At 41.7% G+C, this 21,968-nt stretch overlaps 1 protein-coding gene across 3 annotated transcripts; it reads left to right on the top strand.

Annotated features, from left to right (window-relative positions):
- The first annotated feature begins 3,778 nt into the window (after positions 1-3,778).
- On the top strand, positions 3,779-21,670 carry LOC115801049 (cohesin subunit SA-2). 3 transcript variants are annotated; one of them, XM_030758750.1, is made up of 32 exons: positions 3,779-3,925; positions 4,225-4,320; positions 4,418-4,502; positions 5,258-5,422; positions 5,662-5,758; positions 5,852-5,928; positions 6,018-6,089; positions 10,092-10,296; positions 10,386-10,537; positions 10,617-10,690; positions 10,796-10,919; positions 10,991-11,089; positions 11,794-11,873; positions 11,960-12,067; positions 12,146-12,254; positions 12,389-12,506; positions 12,711-12,814; positions 12,943-13,035; positions 13,143-13,229; positions 13,995-14,195; positions 14,572-14,648; positions 14,746-14,833; positions 14,918-14,998; positions 16,518-16,610; positions 16,683-16,857; positions 18,840-18,976; positions 20,108-20,209; positions 20,293-20,444; positions 20,523-20,651; positions 20,741-20,931; positions 21,001-21,076; positions 21,154-21,670. In XM_030758750.1, exons 2-32 carry the CDS (start codon positions 4,271-4,273, stop codon positions 21,287-21,289), a joined length of 3,537 nt encoding a protein of 1,178 aa, XP_030614610.1. In that variant the 5' UTR covers positions 3,779-3,925; positions 4,225-4,270; the 3' UTR covers positions 21,290-21,670. The 3 variants fall into 3 exon arrangements, with proteins under 3 accessions (XP_030614610.1, XP_030614611.1, XP_030614609.1); XM_030758751.1 differs by having other exon boundaries at positions 20,610-20,651; positions 20,741-21,076; XM_030758749.1 differs by having other exon boundaries at positions 20,741-21,076.
- The last annotated feature ends 298 nt before the right edge of the window (positions 21,671-21,968 follow it).

Genomic DNA, 21,968 nt, shown 5'->3' with positions numbered 1-21,968 from the left:
TTAAAAATTGCTATAATATGGGGTCCTTAGTATTGTGCACCAGTAAAATTCTGATATAGATTTTTGGCACAGTAGGGGAAACAATTAATATGATCCCTTGCTGAATTTGTAAGTTTGCTCACTTACAAATAAATTAAGAATATCAACCAAAAAATCCAGAAAAAAATAAACCCCTTTATGTGAAAGTCCTGATGTCCTCTGACAGCTCTCTGGGTCTCGCCCCTGAGGTTAGAATGGAAGAAACAGATTCTGTGAACAGATGTGCTTTATACACATGAAGAGTATCTGTAGTATTCGTAATTGATAATAATAATAATAAGAAGAAACAGCCTTTATTGTCCCACAGAGGGGAAATTTGGGTGTAACAGCAGCCGCAGTTATTATAAATATAAATAAAGATATAATAATTCACACTATTAAGAAAAGAATATATATAAAATCAACAAACAATATTAACCTTAATACTACTAATAATAATAACACTATATACAATGTACATGAATAGTAATAACAGCGTGTTGATTGATTGATTGGAATCTGCGTGCCACATGAGCACACAGTCAATCTGTGGGAGCCAGAATTCTGGCTGGGTTGTAGGGGATCAAATACTTATTTCACTCAATGACAGGCAAATCAGTTTATAACTGTGATTAATGTGTTGTTTTCTGGATTTTTGGTTGATATTCTGTCTCTCACCATTAAAAGTAAACTAACATAAAAAATTAGAGACTGTTCATTTCTTTGGAAGTGAGCAAACTTACAAAACCAAATACTTATTTCCTCCACTGTTTGTAGACAGCAGTACTTAGTTATTACATCAATAACATAAACTCAGCTCAAATTCTCTAGAATTAACTAATTTAATTTTAAAAAATTGAAATGACCACAAAACCACTACAAAGTAACAAAATTAACCATTTTAAATGCTACAAATGTTTTATTAGCAACATGAAAATGAAAAAGTTGAAACTCTTTAAAACCCTCAGTTCATTCAAGATAGCGCAGACGCCAAACGTGTGAACCAACGACTGTATGAAAGCATGTTTACTACAGTCATTGGTGTAAACTGAGTAAATTTTTATCTTTTTAAATATCATGCGACATTCCACAACTAATTAGGTTAATTGGCAACAGGTAAGTAATGTGAGCTGTTATAAAAAGAGCATGCCTCAAAGGAGGCCTCTGTCATGGTCCTGGGCCGGTGGCCCAGCGTTTTGAGTTTCTGTTGTGTAGCTTTCTTTTGTTGTATATTTTCAAGTTGTTTCTTATCGTTTGTTGTTTGAGTGTGTGGTTTTCCTTTGTTGTTTCTTTGTGTAATGCTCAGTTTGTCAGGCTTTCTGTGTTTAGGTCGGTGTCTGTTATGTTTAGTCACTTCCTGCTTTATTCTGTAGTCTCATGTTCCCTGTGTTTTGTGTTTAGTTTTGCTTCCCCTTTGTCCCCTGTTGTTTCCACGCTCCCTGATTTCCTTGTGTGTATTTAAGCCCTTGTTCGAGTCCTCGTCATTTTTATGTCTATGTGACATTTCTGCTGTCTTTCGTGTTTTCGAGTTTTGCTAGTTTGAGATTTCAAGTTTCGAGTTTTCCAGTTTTGGATGTATAGGTTTGGGTTTTCCCTGTTTGGCTGCCTTCTGTTCAGCCATCTCAGTTAAAGACACTGTAAATAAAAACCCAAATATCTATCCTGCACTCTCCTGTGTCCTGCTCTGAGGTCCCTCCTGCCTAGTTTGCCGCAGCAGCCGTGACAGTCTCAAACGAGGTTGAAATCCTATCTCAAGCAAGAGCGGGTGTGTGTGTGGGGGGGGACTTTTGGCTTTCTGAAAGCACAGCACCTGCTCTCCCGAGGACCCAAATACTCGCAAAGCGTTGTTGTGAGAAGAGCTTTTTTTTTTAAAAAAAAAAAAAGGATCCGAATAAAAAATAAAACTATTTTTAGTTACACATAAGCTTTAAATGATTGCATTCTGCTTCTGATTTACATTTAACACAATGTCAGAACTTTTTTGGAAACATGGTCGTACCAACGACAAGTGAAAAAGTTGTGAGAATTTGACATTAATGTTGCATCGGTTTCACTTACGTGCAGTGATCCAACGAGGCAGCGTGATGCCAGAAATGCGAATGTTGGACGAGTGCACCTATCAATAATTAAGCTTATTAATTACTCCTGTGCTTTCCCGCTACTACATGTCATCAGATCTGCAGTGAGGAGGGTTATCGTGCTCACTGGCATGCTTTATGGATATGCTGTTATTAGTTACACCTCAGCTTATGTGCTAAGACAGAATTACAATATTGTCATGTGTACAGGTTACTTGTTTATTGTAGAGCATTAAAAAAGAAACAAGGATAGTGCATTTTGTCTGTTTCTGGCAAATTAATTGCACTCAAATACGAATGAAAAGATGTTGGTCTCTGATGAGACTTATTTTCAGCATTTAGCTGCAGCAGATTTTATTCTCTCTGTGTTTTTACAGCACTCTGTATTTAATCATTAGTTATTATTAATCTCTGGCTCTCTTCCACAGCATGTCTTTCGTCCTGTCTCCCCCCCTTCACCCCAAACCGGTCGCGGCAGATGGGTGCAGCCCCCGGTTATGCTGGAGGCTTCTTCTTGTTAAAAGAGAGTTTTTGCTAAGCACTGTCGCCAAGTGCTTGTTGTGCTTTGGCGTTTATATATATATATATATATATATATATATATATATATATATATATATATATATATATATATATATATATATGGAATGTGTCAGCAGTTCCTGCAAGATGAAGGCATTGATGGACTGGCCTGCCCGTTCCACAGATCTGAATCCGATTGAACACATCTGGGACATCATGTACCGCTCAATTCACCGTCACATTGCACCAGACTGTCCAGAAGTTGGCGGATGCTTTGGTCCAGGTCTGGGAGGAGATCCATCAGGAGACCATCTGCCACCTCATCAGGAGCATGCCCAGGCGTTGTAGGGAGGTCATACAGGCACGTGGAGGCCACACACAATACTGAACCTCATTTTGACTTGTTTTAAGGACATTACATCAAAGTTGGATCAGCCTGTAGTGTGTTTTTCCACTTTAATTTTGTGTGTGACTCCAAATCCAGGCCTCCATTGGTTAATAAATTTGATTTCCATTGATGATTTTTGTGTGATTTCTGTTGTCAGCACATTCAACTTTGTACAGAACAAAGTATTCAATGAGAATATTTCATTCATTCAGATCTAGGATGTGTTATTTGAGTGTTCCCTTTATTTTTTTTGAGCAGTGTAGTATCGGCGCTCAGATTCATGGCAGTCTAATGCGGATAAATGACAACACCGGTTCCCCTGATGGCGCTCGCCTAAGATGAGTAAATGGTTCCCCCTGCTGGTCAACTCATGCAAACTCGTAAAAACCAGGAAATGCCACGGTATCTCCCTCCTGAATTACCAGCTGGTTAATTAAATTACACAGAAAGCGCATTTGGGACCGGGGTGTGCAAGAGATATTACATTAAAATTCACAGCAGGAGCAGCAATGCAACACGCTGTGCTGCATTATTGTGTAGTGGCAGCATGTAAGGCACAAACTTCCTGTTACTCGCTAAAAGTTTGCACGTCGATGAGCTGCTTCCTTACAGATGTTTACAGAGCTGCCGCACGAACAAAACCACACGGTAAAAAAAACCTTCTGTCACAGCCGCCAGAGGAGGGCGGGGAGACTGGAGTCAGACTGACGTTTCCCAACAGCCAATCACATAATTCTATTTGGGCTTGTTGGCCAATCAGGATCCGTTAGGCTGTCCGGCAACTTGACTGTGAGAGTTGGGGGCAAAGACGGAGGATTTCGGTGGAAGTATTTGAATTAAATCATTCTGACAAGCTTCGTATTCAAGGACATGCATTCATAAACATTGCGGGGGGGAGGGATGCGTTTGTGTAAAGAGGGTAAGTTTGAAAAGTTTAGCAGCGACCTCTCCGTCTTTGTGCTTGTTATATTCTGTAAACCGACGAGTCTAGTCCTGGAAATTATTACTCATATTTTTTGTTGTAATAAAGGAAAGTGCACTGTTCAGCTTTCATGGGGCCAAGCAGTCAGTATGCCGAAGTGTCTTTAAGTAACCCTTGCTTACCCCGGCAGCTCCTCCCAGCGGAGGGAACACGCAGAAAATCAGTTGGATGCAAAATGTGGGATTCATATTGATCAAGCATGATCAAGCACAGATGCTCTGATACCATGTTTGCAGATGCAGAGACACACACCTGAGCCCTGTGTGAAGATCTGAGGGAGACATGATACCAGAGGCCACAGCTGCAGCTGCATCCAGGTCCTCAGGCCAGAAGTAAGTTACCAAAAATGACAGTGCGTTATTTGACAGTGCGTCTCTTAATTCCCATTTTCCCTTCGTGTAATCCGTTCTCCTGTTTTTGCCTTCCCAGTAAGAACTGTCGTGATGAGGCGAACACCTCTGAAGCCGTCAGTCACTCAGAGGACTCTGGGAATGAGAATAGACAAAAGAGTGCGGTAGGTGTTATCCTGTGATGCTTTGTGCAGGCTGTTTTTTGCAGAGCAGCAGGAGAAGAGCAGCAGGCTTGCACAAGAAAAACTCTTCTTCTTCTTCTTCCAGCTGCTCCCTTTAGGGGTCGCCACAGCAGATCATCTGCATCCATCCCACCCTATCAGCCTCCTCTGCCTCACCAACCCTATACATGTCCTCCTTCACTACATCCATGAATCTTTTCTGAGGTCTTCCTCATTTCCTTCTGCCTGGCAGCTCCACCTTTAACCTCCTTTGCCCAGTATATCCACCATCCTTCCTCTGCATGTGTCCAAACCATCTCAGCCTTGCCTCTCCAAACCGCTCAACCTGAGCTGTCCCTCTGATGTGCTCATTTCTAATCTTGTCCATCCCGCTCATTCCCAATAAAAATACTAACATCTTCAGCTCAGCCTCCTGTCTTTTTGTCAGTGCCACCAGCTCCAAACCTTCTCTTTAAAGATGCCACAGTGGGCTCTGTGTATTAATTTTGCCATTTGTCACTATTTCTCAGACTTAAACAAAATGGCTGATTAATAAAGCTACAAATGTTCTCATTCACAACGCATAAACCTTTCAATTAATTACTAATAAGGGTGGAGGAGTCAATGGTTTTCATTCTACCTTGACTGACTTTCTTTGAAATGGCACCTTGATTATAGACGTTTCCTCAGAAATCAGAGTGAATTATTTCGGGCGCCTGCATTTTCTTGTTTACTGGTCACTTTTCCAAACTCCACAGAGACGAAGGAAAAGAGTGCACGAGGGCTCCGAGAATGTCAAGTGCAAAAGTCCCAAAGCCAGCTGCAGTGGCGCTAGGAGAGCAGGAAGGGGACACGGCAAACAGAAGCACGTGGAGGCCGTCACCTTGTTTGAGGTGATCACCATGGGCAGGAGTGCCATGCAGGTATGATGGGTGCCATCTTTAATGGAATGTCTAAACTGTGATGCCTCCATATTGGATCACTTTGGGAAAACTGTTCATAATCTGTCAGAGCTTCTGATTTCTTTCTGGTTCTTTGGATATTCAGCAAGTGAGTTGTTAGGCTATAAAAATCACATTTCCTAAGTGTGAAAACAGCTGAGGATTCTTGATGGCATAAGATAACATTATGACTCACTGGCTCCTCTGTGCTGCATGCGCAGGCGGTGATAGATGATTGGATTGAGGCATATGTGACAGACAGAGACTCCTCTCTTCTTGACCTCATCAGCTTCTTCATTCAGTGTTCTGGGTGCAAAGGCAAGCAGATATGTACCAGTACCTGCCAACACACAAACATATGTAGAATACCAAGAACTGGCTTTATATGTATTTTTTTTTTTTTTTTTTTAGGTGTTGTCACAGCAGAGATGTGTCAGAGCAAAGAGGACAGCGAGGTCATGAGTAAGATGGTCGAGGAGCTGGATGAGGTAAGAGGATTTCAGCCTTTCTTTTATGTTAATACGTGAAGCACGTTTTGGCATTCTTTGGAGGAGAAATGTGTTTTTGCGTGTTTCAGGCTGCTGGTCTGCAGTATAAGAAGTTTCTGGCTTTTCCATGGATCCTCACAGTCACGTGGCCCATGGATACAGTCAGTACCCACTCACCGCACTTTCTCCAGTACTTCATGTGCTTCATGGCAGAGAAGACCAGTTGATTTTTTTTTAATTAACTTTTCTTTTCTTTTTGTCTTCTTTCTTGTAATCGGTGTCCTGCTGGACGAACCAGTTTCGGCCAAGCTTTAGCTGTCAAACAGATGGTCTCACATTTGACTCTCGAATATGTTGGTATACAGAGTGACTGCAAGGCTTCCTGTTTTTGCATAACAAGCCAAAATCATCACTCCTCCACCAGCGTGCTTGACAGGTGGTATGAGGTGTCTGTGCTGGTATGCACATCATGTGTGTTTGTTTGGTTCTTTCCAGACACGGTGCTGTGGATTATGTCCAAGCATCTTCACTTTGGTCTCGTCTGTCTAAAGGACATTGTTCCAGAAGTCTGGTAGTTTGTTCAGATGCAACTTTGCAAACCTATGCTGTGCTTAGAATTTGACGTTACCCCAGTATTGAAGGCACTTGATTGGTTCCTGGTGTAATATAGAATTACCTTTAAAATGCTTTTATTAGTTCTCAAAGGTCTCAATGGTTTGGCCCCCCAGTGCATATCTCACTGTTTACAACCCAGTCAGACCTCTCAGGATATCAGGTGCAGCACTTGTATCTGTTCCTAGAATTAGATCTAAGTGCGTTTAAGGTGCTTTCAGTCATTGTGGTCCTGTTTTTTGGAACAAGCTGCCTTCTGAGATCAATACATCTGTGGGTACATTCAAAAAATGACTCAAAACCTTTTTATTTACACAGGCCTTCACTCAGTAGGGTTTTTTAAAACATTTTCATCTTATTGTATTTTGCTGTTTTTACTGCCCATAGTAAACCTACACAGGTTTTAGGTTTTTATCTTCTATATTAAGCACATTGAGTTTGCATGTAATGAAATGAGCCATGTAAATAAAATTGCAGTTGTCATTGCTGCCATGTTCTTTTTAGCGAGAAGAGGTTTCTGTTGGTGTTCATTATGTGGCTGACTGCTGTTTTTTATTTCAAATGTAGGAATTTTTCAGGTATCTGTACATTGTATAAGTTGAATGGTTAGGATTCAGACAGACACAGACAGTAAACCTGCAGAAAGTGGAAGTCTCCACTCTGTTGTATTCAGTTCAGTGTTGCAGTGTGTTTGTTCACAAGTGAATGAGCATGAATCCTGTTTTGCGAGAACACAGTGTTTACATGTCACTCTGTTACTTTCATTTTCACTTGTAATTCATAAGTGTGAGCACTGAGCACCACCAGAGCTGCAGGGCGGGGTTACATTGTGGTCAGGAGTTTACACCCACTCATCACTTTCAATTTTGGGCTTGTAATGATTTCTTTGAACTGTTTTTTTCCAGGGTGACTGTACAGCAAACATGTTTAATGACTTGGGTACACAAATTTAAATTTGTGACCCCCCCCCCCCCCCCAAAAAAAAATGTAGGACCGTTTTTTTGCGTTTGTGCAATATTTCTAAAATTAGAAACATCCTTTCTCAGAGTGATGCTGAAAAGCTAATTCATGCATTTATTACTTCTAGGGTGGACTATTGTAATTCATTATTATCAGGCTGTCCTAAAAGCTCCCTGAAAAGCCTTCAGCTGATCCAAAATGCTGCAGCTAGAGTACTGACAGGGACTAGAAAGAGAGAGCAGATTTCTCCCATATTGGATTCTCTTCATTGGCTCCCTGTTAAATCTAGAATAGAATTTAAAATCCTTCTTCTCACCTACAAGGTCTTGAATAATCAGGCACCATCTTATCTTAAAGACCTCATAGTCCCATATCACCCCAACAGAGCACTTCGATCTCAGACTGCTGGCTTACTTGTGGTTCCTAGGATACTTAAGAGTAGAATGGGAGGCAGAGCCTTCAGCTTTCAGGCGCCTCTTCTGTGGAACCAGCTTCCAGCTTGGATTCGGGAGACAGACACCCTCTCTGTTTTTAAGATTAGGCTTAAAACTTTCCTTTTTTGAGCAAGCTTATAGTTAGGGCTGGATCAGGTGACCCTGAACCATCCCTTAGTTATGCTGCTATAGGCCTAGGCTGCTGGGGGGTTCACATAATGCACTGTTTCTTTTCATTCACCTTATTTACTTTGTTTATACTCCACTCTGCATTTAATCATTAATTGTTATTAATTTCTGGTTCTCTCCCCTCAGCCCAACTGGTCGCGACTGCCCCTCCCTGAGCCTGGTTCTGCTGGAGGTTTCTTCCTGTTAAAAGGGAGTTTTTCCTTCCCAGTGTCGCCAAGTGCTTGCTCTTGGGGGTCGTTTTGACTGTTGGGTTTTCTCTGTATTATTGTAGGGTCTTTACCCGCAATACAAAGCGCCTTGAGGCGACTGTTTGTTGTGATTTGGCGCTATATAAATAAAATTGAATTGAATTGAATTTCCTTGCATAGAGCCAGCTTTTAATCGTAGTCCACAAAGTTTCAATAGAGTTGAAGTTGGGGCTTTGGGAAGGCCATCGCAACAGCTTAATGTTAGTCTGCGTCCCCCATTCCATCCAGTTTTGATGTATGTTTGGGATCATTGTCCTGCTGGAACACTCAGTTGTATCCAAGTTTCAATCATCTAGCTGTTGATTTGAGGTGAAGTTGAAAAGGTAGTCCTCCTTTTTCATTATTCCATCCTCTTTGTGCAATGTACCACTAGCAGCAAAACAGCCCAAAGCATGATGCTACCACCACCATGCTTGACAGTTGGTACAGTGTTCTTAGGTTTGAAAGCCTCACCTTTACTCTTCCAAACATACCTCTTGTCATTGTGGCCAAATGGCTCAATCTTTGTCTTATCTGACCATCAAACTTTTCTCCAGAGGGCATTCGGCTCGTCAGTGTGGGCAGCTGCAAATTTAAATGGAGCTTGGAGGTGTTGATTTTGGAACAGGGGCTTCTTTCTTGGTTGGCACTCTTTCAGTCGATGAGAATCTAAAATTCACTTCACTGTGGACAGTGATGGTGGTATTCTAACAGTTTCCAGTTCATGGCAGGCTTGAGTCTTGGTGGTTCCTGAGTTATTCCTGAACATCCTAACCAAATTCCTCCCATCTGAGGGTGACAATTTAGGTCTTCTTCTTCCAGATCTTGGCAAAGTGGTGACATGTCAAAATAACTTGTACTTATCTACAATTGTTTGAACTGATGATGTTAGAATCTGTAGCTGTTTAGAAATGTCTCCAAGAGTTTTTCCGAAGTTGTGTAAATCTGCGGTTTCCTTCCTAGATCTTCACTGAGTTCCTTGAACTTTCCCATTATTTTGAGTATTGTTCAATCCAAATAATTAATTATGTGTATATATATATATATATATATATATATACTATGACATTAAAGCCCATGATGAGTGTATGTAAACTTCTTACCACAACTGCATACTAGAAAAGAAGTGGCTTGTACTGTGTTGACAATTAAGTCTTGTAGTTGTAGTAGGGGTGATGCAGTATTCCTGTATTGATAATAACTAGTTGGATGTATAGACGAGTATCATCTGAGCCATAAGCTGTTGTGGGCTGGGACTGAGATCAGTTGGTCTCCCGGGATTGTGGCTGAGCTTGACTTTTTTTACTCGCTTGAACTACTGCTCTGTTCACTTTGCCAAAAAAGAGACAAATAAATAAAGTTTGAAAGGAGTTTGACTTGCAGCACTATTATTATTTTTATCTGATTTTCTGTAGATATTGCAAAATCATTAGCATGAATTTTCTTATTCATGAAAACCTTTGGTAAAAATCTGATATACTGTTTAGTAGTGAACACATGGGGGGAACAAGGAGAGGGAGGTACAATCAGTGACTCGTGTCACCACCTACACCGGGCCAATTCCAATCTGAACTCATATTGTCTGGTTTTAAAAGTTATCGGAATTAGGAAACAAATCCAAAATCTGACCCTGCGGTGGGGTTTCCCAAAGCATTTCAATAACTCTTTGGAGAAAGTATGCTGGCCACTTTAAAGGGCTTTAACTTCATAAACCTGCTGCCTCTTTTTCTCTCCCCTGTAGGACAGTGTTGAGTATCCTCTGGTGCAGTCAGGAGCATACGGCCGCTGGTTTCACTCTGAGTTCTGTGACTTTGTGTCAGTGCTGGTGGCTCAGTGTCAGCACAGCATCATCTTTGACGGGTACCTGATGAACACCCTCATCTCGCTGCTCGCCGAGCTGTCAGATTCTTATGTGCGAGCGTTCAGACACACCTGCACGCTAGCTGGTAAGAGAGAAACGGTGTGAATGCGCATTCAGATGCATACCTTATTGGATAAACTAATCTGTACTGTTGATGTGGACATCTCCGATCAGCTGTGAAGCTGCTGAGCTCTCTGGTGGGCGTGGCTCTCAGCCTGAGCGTTGGGATTGAAAACAGTCAGAAGCTGTATGAGGTGCAAAAGACAAAGACCATGAGGCCGAAGAGTGCGCAGCAGCTGGAGAAAATACAGAAGAAGATCACAGAGGTACACGGAGAATGAGCATGAATACATTTAAAGCACTGTTCTTTTTATTGACAGTGTGGCTTCTCTGATGCTCCTCTAGTTGCAGGAGAAGCGAGCGGAGATCGAGAGCATGATGGACATCATCTTCAAGGGGGTTTTCCTTAAGCGATATCGGTACATTTTTCTCTGACATAGTTCTCATTTGAACTTTTTAATCTATACTCCTTTATTATTATTTTAATTCAGTTTGTGTTTGTGTGTGCTTGCGTGCTCGTGCAGTGATGTGCTTCCAGAAATCCGCTGCATCTGTATGGAGGAGTTGGGTTTGTGGATGAAACTCTACAGTTCTGTGTTTCTCAACGACAGTTACCTCAAATACATGGGCTGGATGATGCACGACAAGGTAAATGGCAGCAAAGTAACACAAACCTAACGGATTATGTGGTGATTTTTACAAAGCTGTGTATATTTTAGATACCGGATGTGCGTCTCAAGTGTGTGTTAGGTCTGCAGGGTCTGTACGGAGATCCTCTCTTCCTGCCTAAACTAGACCTGTTCACCAGCCGCTTCAAGGTAACTGAGCCTCCACCAGGACCAGTAAAATCCAAATTACATACACTCCCATCACGTATCACAGGGTTTTATAATCATCTAAAATATAAATCAGGAAGGGGGCAAATGCTTTTTCACTGCACTGTATATTCATATTTATACATTTAGATGACAGAGCTTCATTGTTTCATGTGGGGTCTCATTTCTGTTCACTTGAAAAATCATAGTCCAGTATCATCTTGGCTTGGTTTGGTGTGCAACAGCAGCAATATCTGCTTATCTATAGATGTTTCTTCACTTGCTGGTTTCTAACTTTGCTTCTGGCATGAAGTGTTATTAATATTAATCCTTTACGACTGTTTTGTGTCAGTTGCTCACTTTTGGAGATAACAGTTGTTAAGATTTCTGTCTTTCTCTTTAATATAATTGGATTAAATGGTAATTGCCTCATGGCAAAGAACGTTTAACTTAGCAGCATTGTCTATTACAGAAATCGTGACCCAGTTACACAAACAAATAGACAGCTCATTTTGGAGTGAATTGTCCCTTTAAATAGAGTAAAAAGCTCCATATAGGTGCAGATCTGGGCAAGTCTTTGTTTTAAGCACTATTCATACACAATAATAATTAATTGTGTTTATTTGTGTAGTTTTTTTTTTTTTAAATCAAAACCAGCATTAAAAAGTGCTTCACACATGCAGAATATTTACTCTTATACTCTCCAGGACCGGATGGTCTCCATGACCCTGGATAAGGACAGCGAAGTGGCCGTGCAGACCATGAAACTCCTGGTGCTCATTTCCAAGTGAGTTTGTTTGATCTGTCATCTGATCTTCTCACTCATTTTTGTATTCTCTTGCTCTTCACATCCAACTCCTCCTCGCTCCTCAGCACATCTGACGACGCGCTCACTCCGGAAGACTACAAGCACCTCCTCCAGTTTGTTTACTCCTCACAGCGGCCTCTTGCAACCACTGCGGGGGAGCTGCTCTTCTCAAGGTAAGCCTTCCTCTTTCACTTGAAAAACAACCAAATGGGTTATTAGTGTTTCCATTTGATATCGTTTGTCTCTGTCAGGCTTCTCAATGCATCTGATACTCAGGATGGAATGAATGAAGAGGAGGTGTGTAAGCAGCAAACCTTTGCCAGACTGAAGGCCCTGCTGCAGTTCTACCAGGAGTCTGAGGTGACCATACACTGGCTATTTCATTTTAGGGCTCCAGTCTGAGATAAGAAAGGACTTGCTGTACTTCCTCGTGTTATCGCCTAGTTTACATCCAGACTGTGATGCTGTGGATCAGCTAAAGTGTATACTTTCAGATGCACAGCCATGTGGTGTACCTGGTGGACAGTCTGTGGGACTGTGGTGGAGCTTTGCTGAAGGACTGGCCCTCACTCACATCTGCACTGCTGCAGGACTCTTCGTCATGCAGTGCAGGTAAGGAAATGTGTGTGTTCTCAGTTCATAAACGTTTGACCTCGCCAAAGATTTGTTTGTGGATTGAAAGGATTGTTTAAAATCATCTACAACCTTCATCACCCTCATCCTGGTTTTCACTCGTTTCTTCCACAAAGTATGTGCACCTCTGCTAGATCTTACTGTTCAAAGTGTGTGTCTGTGTGTGTGTGCGTGTGTGTGTAGGTTTCACCCCGGCTGAACAGGCAGTGCTTGTAGAGATCCTGGTAGCATCAGTGCGTCAGGCCTCAGAGGGACCTGTGCTGGCAGGGAGGAGTGGAGCGAAGAAGGTCAGTGGGAGATCACTTTCTATGTGAGACAGTTCTGGTAGCACACGCATAACTCATCATAGATTAAGTCTGACAGAAAACTCGAGTGATGTCTAAATTGTCTAAGTGTTTATTGTTTTGTGTTTTAGGTAATGAATGCCAGAGAAAAGAAAATTCAGACTGATGACTGTTTGAAGCTCACTGAGCATCTCGTCACGGTGCTTCCAAAGCTGCTGTCTAAGGTATTTACTCCACATGTAGCTGTTACTTACATACAGATCAGTTTGATTCTATATCCAGATGAAATTCTGGTTGTTATGTTATGATTCTGTGTCGGTTCATTGGACAGTTTTCAGGTAGCAGTGACATCCTTGCCTCCCTGATGAGGATTCCTCAGCACTTCCTCCCAGAGTGTCCACAGGCTGAAAACACACAGGGGTGTGTGTGTGTGTGTGTGTGTGTTTGTGTGTGTGTGAGGGTGCACATCTGCACATCCAGTTTATGCTATTTAATGATATAAAAATGTGAGTGTGATGATGCACTTTCCTCATCCTCACTGGAGACCTATCCTGCTCATTGTCGTGTTTTTATTAATGCACTCTCGTCGAGTAGTTTTGCATGATTCACAGTTCAGCGTAACCCTCATTTATCTAACGGTGGGCCTTGATGCAGCTCCACAGTCCATCCACTGTCTGAAACAGAGCCCTGTTAGCTCCTCTCCCATTGAGGTGCCCTCCCTTTGAGCCAGCTTTCTTCTTATTGCCTTTTTATTATATTGTATTCAACTTATATTTAATTAAAAATATAATTTTATTTACATTTGACTTATTTTATCTTTATTGTATTAAATTATTGAGCCAAAATATTGAAAAATGAAAATAAAATTAAAAAAAATCCCAGAAAATACTGAGATCTCTGCTACTTGAATCAATGATCAGAATTAAATGAGAAATTGATTTTGTCTGCATTGTCAAAATCCTGCCAGTTTTCCTCATTTTTCAGCCCAGGTGTCAGCAGAGATTCAATGAGCCTACTGTCACCTAATATCAACCCCAATATTGAGCTGGACTGTAAATTTATCCTTCTTAAATTTCATTATACATCACACAGCCTGTAAAATGACTTTGTTAGCAGTTGTGATGTTTTCAAACTGGTTAAACGTATAACACGAGTGGGTGTTGCTCCCGTGTGATTTGGACAGGCGGTGTCCGGCCTGCTGACAGAAATAGAAGCTGTTTCAGACTTCCACTCAGGCCCGGCTCTTCTGGAGGCGGCGTCTCGTGCGATGCTGTCTCTTTGTAGCGAGGAGGCAGCCTGGTGCTCCCTGGCCCGAGCTGCCAGAGACTCTCTGGTCCAGCGCTGGGCGGACAAACTGACAGCACTGCTGGGGGACTCGCTCAAGGTGAGGAGCAAAGTTACACCGTAGTGCCGAATATATGTGGATGCATGATGTTGCCTTTTCTTTTCTTTTTTTTTTTTTTAAATTGTGTGCCAGGCTTGTATTCAAGTGTCCAGAAAAATGAGTGATTTTTTTTTTCTGCATTTGCCTTTTTCTTGTAAAATATTTGATACTTTTACCTCATCAGGCCTCAAAACCTTGAAATGAAACGTTAGAGATTGAAAACCGCTCTGTGGTGTTTTTTTTCTCACAATTCAACCAAGGTCACAACCCATCAAGTGTGATCAAGAGCAGTGATATTCAGGCATGCTAAACCCCCATAAATACAATAAACCTCTTTTAACGGGGTAACCTGTGAAGTTTGACTTCTCTTTCATAGGACGACAGTTTCTCTGCTGATGAGGAGAAAATAAGAGAGATTTTAGCCACGCTGAGGAAACTTAAAGCTTTCTACAAGTAAGACTTGACAGTTGCTCAAACTGAAGCCTGAGTGTTGTGCCATTGATGTGTATTTATGTGCCGTGCGCGCCTGTTCCTCTCCGTGTTTCTGTAGCTGCCATGACCTCAGTCAGTGGCGTCTGTTTGATCTGCTGTCTCCTCTCCTGTCAGTAAAGAGCAGCTTGGAAGGAGCTCCACCTGAGGTATCGTCCCTGCCCGCCGGGTAACCAGATGTAGTCTTTGTACTGTATATTCAGTATATCTGTGTAACTTTACTGTGTTTGCAGGTGCTGCTGGAAGTACTGCAGTGTTTGTCCTTTTCCATGCTCTGGTCACTCAGCACCAGCAGTGAAACTCTGACCTGCAGGGTGAGTTACAAAGTATTGTTCAGAGGTTAGGGGTCAGTTAGAAATGTCCTTGGAAATGACATTTTAATTGTCATTTTAATCCATTTATAAATAAAACTGGTCAGCAATATTGTAATTAATAGAATGATTCATCATAAATCATTTCTGATTTGTAATCGGGGGTAACGGCACGATGGTGCAGCGGTTAGCACTGTCACCTCACAGCAAGAAGGTCCTGGGTTTGAATCCAAAGACATGCAGGCTAGGTTAATTGGTGATTCTCATGTGGCTGTAGATGAGCGTGAGTGCTGGCGACCTGCCCGCGGCGTACACTTTATTATAGCTGGGATAGGCTCCAGCCACACTGCGACCCTGATTTGGATAAGCGGAAGAAAATGGATGCATTTACCTAGGCTCACAGAGGCCCATTGTCAGTGGTATTTTGTGCTGTTCTGAAAGGCTGATTTATCAGCTGAAACTGTTTTTATTACTGATTATACAAGAGTAAAATCTGCTGTGTTGAGTCGCTGTAGCATCAAACTCTCTGGGTTTAATATAGTCTCAAAAAAGAACTTCTAAGGCTTTGAAGGCTACACCACGCAGGGAACTGCTGAAATACATTTCTGTACAGCTGTGTGTACTACTTCCTTGACAAATCAGCACAGTCTGGCTTGTATGAGTAAAATTTAATGAAGCAGCCAACTATGAAACTGTAATGCATCTGTGTCTCAAGCTCTAATGTACTCAGTGCTAATCTTTGTATTCTGGTTAGAGCCTTTCTGTAAAGGGAGTAGCACACACTGTTGCAGTCCTGCATTAGTAGCAATGTAACATATATAATAATCTGCATTTTTTAGAACAAGAATACTCTGGTAATTTTTCCCCCATTTTGATTTATTAATTAAGCTGGTTGATGCTGATGCTTCAGACAACTGTCTAGATTTACCTTCCTTATACTTAAGGAAATATTTTGTGGAAAAGAATGAATGATTTAAGAGGTTTAAATAATGTGCTGTTTTTTTTTTTTCTTTTCTGTTTTTAAAAAGGACATTTTAAGTAACCCTAAACTGACAGTTTCACTCCTTAACACCTTAAGTGTTTTTTGTTTCAAAGAAGAAGTTATTGTATTTATTTTATTTTCATCATTGATTTGTTGTGGGTGTATTACTGTTTTAGAATCAACAGAAGAAGAAGCTTAAAATCATATTTACAAATGACTACAAGCAGCCAGAACACAGAAGAATTAGGACTGAAACAGTTAGTCAGAGAATTAATTTATGGATCTAGTGTTTATTTAATATATTAATTAATTAATTAATTAAGCAGAGTGACAAAAACTTTTGTTTTGTTTGTTTTAGGCTTCTGTGACGGTAAACTGGTTGTCTTTGGGTTTCAGATTGAATTTTCTAAATCAGTAAATTAGTTGCAACCAAAGAGAAGAGTTTAATCTATGTGAGTGCGTGATGTATTGTATGTTTTATTATTTTCTAATTTCATTGTTAACACATATAAGACTTAACTGTGTGCGTGTGTTTTTCAGGAGAGGTCTGTAGCTCAGAGGCTCCAGCTGCGCCTTTTCTGTGAGAGAAGTCATCACTGCCTCTCCCACAGCGACCTCAGCGCGAGGCAGCAGGTACGACAGATGATTTCAACCCTTTCTTCTTCTTCAACCCTTCACAACTTCTTCTCATTTTTTCCATTTCAGGCTTTTCTGGGTGTGTGCGACGTCCTGACGGCCCACTCCTACCAGCTACACGTGTGGGATCCCACCTCATTCGGTCCACTGCTCTACACGCCCAGTCCCAAGCTGCAGAGGGCGCTGTTGACCTTTGTGTGCATGCACGTCTTTGTGGGCTCAGACTGTGACAGCCAGAGCAGGGGTGAGGCATCAGCCTGTTTAAGTGAATGCTTTTTTTTTTTTTCCCCTGCTTCAGCCTTCCTGCAGATTTTAATCTATGAAGATCTGAAAACATGAAAATATATTTTTGCATATCGGTACCTCATCTTAAAGGATATTTTAGCCCCTCTGTTCAGAAAGATTTAAGTTCCCAGGCACTGGGTGGCTCTCTCTGTGGTCACCTTAAATCAGAGTTTAAGATGTCTGTGTATGCTTGATTGTGAGCAAAGAGGAAATAAGGGGAAAAGGGAATGAAGAAGCACCAGAACTGAGAGTAAAAGAACTGCATTAAAAATGTGACCCGAGCAGAGGAATAAAAGTATCATTAGCAAAATGAGCTTAAGTACTCTCCCTGTGATGGAGTATTATTTATGGCACGATTGGATTGTTAATACTAATGCATCAAAGCTGAAGCAGCATTAGCTGGGCGAAGTTTACTTTTAATCAGGCCTCCTCTGAAGGCTCACAGCATGAATCTTTGGGGATCGTAAAAAGGATTAATGGGTCAGGAAAGAGGAGAAAACAAAAATCCGATGCTACAAATTTGTATTCATTTTTCTTTAATCCTTAGATGCAGTGGATGGGAGGCAATGGATAATTTGACCTCTTTGGGTCTCGAACATGTGGTTAAGTGAAACCATCTGAGAACTTTAGAGGGAAATGACTCTTTGGTGAAAACGGCTCAACAACTCATAGATATCTGAAACGCGACAAGGGGGCCAATGGCAGGGGGCACAAAAAGCCAAAAAAAAAAAAGAGTCTAAAGCATTGGTTTTCATTTTTTATTTATTTATTTACCCCCATTGCAGTGTATTAGGATTTAATGTTCTTTTTTATGGCAAGAAGAAAAGTAACTGCAGCTGTTTTTAAAAATGGTTTTTGAATAAAAAGCAGAATATCGAAGTGAGCAGCAGGGGAGCAGATTGTAGCACCGCACAGCAGATGGCACTCTCACTCTGTTGCTGCTCTGGATCAGCCTGACGACCGAGCGTGGCGTCCTGCTGTGGTAAAAACATGCAGATATTAAATGCACGGCCACACGTTCGGCTTAATAAGTCACTACAGAGCCGCCTGCTGACTGTAAATGGGGTCTGATTTCCAACCTGACCTGACAATTGACCCTCAATTACAAAGGAAGCCTCGTCAATGTCCTCAGACTGAAACAGGGTTGACTAATTTGTAAGAAAGGATGTTAGACTTTGTTATGCAAAGCGATGCAGCTTGTAAGCGGATGATGGCAGTTTGCTCCCGTCTGCTCTCAAATGAAGAAAACAAGATTGACATCTTGGAAATACATAGTCCCCCCCCCCCTCTTTATAAAGTCCTGCAGGTAAACTTATGAATTCATCCATAGCTCACTATAACTAAAATATTTTATTATCTTTAAAATAGCATCTACTTTCAGGGACATATTGCATCCATATATGGGGATAGTCTAGAGAAGTCAATAACTGTCCTGGTGGGAATCTCTTAAATGTTCAACCAAATACAATACAGGATTATTGGTTTTTGAACATGTAATAAAAAGCTATTGTTTTATTGGATTTGCCTGGTAACGATTTTGTTCTATAGACAGTGTTTTCTATTAGCTGCTGGATCAGAGATCACTCAGAGGGCAAGGGCACTGAGTTAAATCATAAAATCAGGGCAATCTCTTTCCGTGAGAAAATTCCATTAACTCTGGCTCACCTCCGAGCCTATTTTATTAGCCTTGTGAAAGATTGAAGCCACATGGTGTCACAACCATAACTCCAGCCTTATGTTATCTTTGATATCCACCTGCTAAAGCCATTGTCCTGAAACCAACTAAAACACTCTTTCCTGTGTCTGCTTTGTTCTTTGCTTTCTGTTATATGATTTCTCATGATTAATCACTCTTCTTACTTCACCCCCCCAACCCACTTTCTTTTGCTCTCGAACACTTCACGACCAATCGCACGCCTCAACTGCATCTGGCTTCCTCAGTCAGCGAAAACTCTCAAGTGGAGAGGCTGGAGGACCTTCACAAACGGAGGAATCTGCTCGCAGCCTACTGCAAGCTGATAATCCACGGAGTGCTGGAGATGAGCATGGCAGCAGAGGTCTTCACTTACTACATGAAGGTAAAAGGTTAACTGTTCGAAGGAGCAGTGCGACATGATGGGCAATACACTAATAAACCTTTGAGTAGAGTTCACTGAGGATATGAGATGGGTGCAACTCTGTAGCAGCTGCTTGGCATAGAGACTGGAATCAGTACGAACAGCTGGCCTGGCTCTGTGTTATGGTAGTCCTCAGCTTGTAGAAGAAGACAAAATGTGCCTTTTGTAATTCAGTAGAATTGAAGGAGACTTAAACGAAAGGTGGCTATCAACATATACTGTTTAATACACACACAAAACAGACTTTTTTTTTTTTACATTGGAATCAAGCAGCAACCAGTGGTGCTGAAAAATGAGTGAGTTGGTTGACCCCATAAACTGGTTAAAACAGACAGGTTTAGCTTCCAGGTCTGGAAAGTGAAGCCAACACAGTGCCTGAAACCTGCACTCTTTTTAAGGCCACCAGGAAGCTGTGGTTGCAAAGTCTTCTGGTCCTATGGATGTCTGTGGGAAAACAGCCCTCTGTCAGGACCCCTGTAAACACTTTGATGCCGGGTTTCTGGTCTCAGTCACTCTTTTTGGGTCATGTTACATAAAACATAAAGTCCACTTTGTAAATCTTGGTCATACTCTGTTTCAGAAAGGAGGGTTATCAGGGGATGGTGGTTTGGTGGTTAGCACTGTTGCCTCACAGCTAGAAGGTCTGGGTTTGAATCCACCTTGGCCTGGAGCCTTTCTGTGTGGAGTCTGCATGTTCTCCCCGTGTCTGCGTGGGTTTTTCCTCGGGTACTCTGGTTTCCTGCCACAGTCCATAGACATGCAGTTACTGGGGTTAGGTTAATTGGTGATTCTAAACTGCCCATAGGTGTGAATGGTTGTCTAACTTTGAGACATCAAAATAGTAATCCATAAACCAATGGGTGACATCCATCTTTTATATACAGTCTGTGCTCAATGGAGACTCCAATTTCTAAACTTGTCCAAGAAGCAGTATGGCGCATTATTACTAAAAGTGTTTATTTATTGAGCAGTGGTGGTGGTGGTGGGGGGGTGCTTGGGTTGTCTTAGTCGCACAGGTTCCCCTTAAATGTTGCTGTAGTAACGACCTCTGGATTAAACATCCGGTATCATCCTCGCCCTCTTTGTCCGCAGTACTACAATGACTTTGGAGACATCATCAAGGAGACGATGTATCGCACCAGGCAGATGGATAAAATAGAGAGTGCTCGCACACTCGTGCTCTGTTTGCAGCAGGTATTGTCCCTCCATAAACACCTGTAAACTTCACTGTCACTAGCTGGCAGAGAGATACAGATGTTCTTCTCTGCACCTTCCAGCTGTTTATACGACTAAAGCAGGAGCAAGAGAGCGGCGGCAGGCCTCAACCAGGAGTCCAGACTTTCACCAGCATTAAAGAGCTAGCCAGGCGATTCGCCCTCACCTTCGGGGACCTCGTCAAGTTTCGCGAGTGTGTCGTCCTCATCCACAGGTTGGCACATGACCTAATTTCTCTTTGTTGGATTTATTTTAGCATATTTCTTTATCTTCTGTGTGTATATGTGTTTAGGAATGGCATAGAGTTTGTGTTCCAAGAGTTTACTCAGACTCCAGACTTACCTACACCACTGTACCTCTCCTACCTGACTATCCTCAGTGAGTTCTCCAGCAAACTGCTCAGACCAGACAAGAAAGCAGTGTGAGTGCTGAAAGCCACAAGCAGGAGTTTCAATGGTTTTTAAAGGAAAAGAAAATCCAGAAATCTGAAGCCTGTTCATGTCTGTGCAGGTTCTCCTATCTGCAAAAACACACTGCTGAGCATATTATTAACCTCAGGGAGGAGTGCTGGCAGCCACTCATCTACTATCGTGCATCTCTGTTGGCTATAGCTGAAGGGGAGGACGCTGTATCCTATGTAAGCTCAGACAGAAAGGGCAACCCACCCAATCGCTCGCCCTTCTCCAAACAAAAACGGGAAGGTAAGACAGCACAAAATGATGTCCTCACTTTCACCAGCTGCTTCAGGGGTATCCTTTTTTTATTTTCAGGAAGCAAGTCCCCCTGTTTGTTTAGCCCTGTTGATTCCAAAGTCAGCAAAATACGCAAACCGAGCTACAGCCCAAGGTGAGGCTCAAAGTGCTTTCAAACCAGTTACAAAGTAAGTCGCACATGAATGACTGTAACCTGAGCTTTCCCTTCAGCCATCAGGAGAGGGCAGCTGATACAGATCCATTTTCTGTCCCTCTGGAACCTCCACCGAGAAGACTGCACATGGAAGGATCCGTACTCAGCATCAGCAACGAGCCAGACGATGGCACCGTGGAGGTGGAAGTCTGAGTACGAGGAGGTCGGGAAAATTGGTGCTGCCGTCTGGGCGACAACACCTCAAGAGACGTTTTACTTTTATGCACCTTGTAACCAGCGTCCTCTGTCGATAGGCACTGCTGTGTTTTTTTGTACAATGTTGATCATGCAGCACATCCTGTTTTTAGAAGGATGCAATCAGAAAGGATGAAGGTGGCAGTATTCTGCCATGCAAAGACCAAAACCACGACACGTGTATTAATCCATAACTGAAAATAGTCCCTGATATTATTTCCAGTTACTCCTGTTTTGGTAAAGTTTGCCAACGCTGGAGTGCTCTGACGTTTCGACTGAGATCCTCTTTTTAGAAAAAAAACAAAAACATTTGTGATCATTTAATAAAAAAAAAAAAAAGTGACTAAATGATCTGAGATACAGACTGTGTGAGTCAAAGCAAATTATTGGTTTTGGTCTTTTCATGGAAAAAATAATGACCAATACCAGCATTAATCTGGTGTTATGATTTATAGACCCCTTTAATTTGAGGACCATTTGTATAAGCATGTGCATATTATTATTTTAAACATAACAGCTTTACTGTAAACTATACTTGATTGTTGTAAATGACACTAAATAATTTCTCTTTTGTTTTTAGACACAGCGTCAAGAATTTTAGGTTTTTTTTTTATATCTGCAAGTTATGTATTTAATG

Source organism: Archocentrus centrarchus, chromosome 21, assembly GCF_007364275.1.
Source record: "Archocentrus centrarchus isolate MPI-CPG fArcCen1 chromosome 21, fArcCen1, whole genome shotgun sequence".
NCBI classification, from domain to species: Eukaryota; Metazoa; Chordata; class Actinopteri; order Cichliformes; family Cichlidae; genus Archocentrus; species Archocentrus centrarchus.
Note: the sequence above shows the minus strand (reverse complement) of the source record. Positions and strands in the feature narration are given on the sequence as shown.

What these genes read in the sequence shown, in the direction of transcription:
- LOC115801049 (XM_030758749.1), top strand. Translation starts at nt 4,271, where the DNA reads ATGATACCAGAGGCCACAGCTGCAGCTGCATCCAGGTCCTCAGGCCAG. An exon ending in TGTTCACCAGCCGCTTCAAG is followed by an intron (nt 11,090 to 11,793) that starts GTAACTGAGCCT and finishes TATACTCTCCAG; the next exon opens with GACCGGATGGTCTCCATGAC. An exon ending in TGTGTCGTCCTCATCCACAG is followed by an intron (nt 20,445 to 20,522) that starts GTTGGCACATGA and finishes ATATGTGTTTAG; the next exon opens with GAATGGCATAGAGTTTGTGT.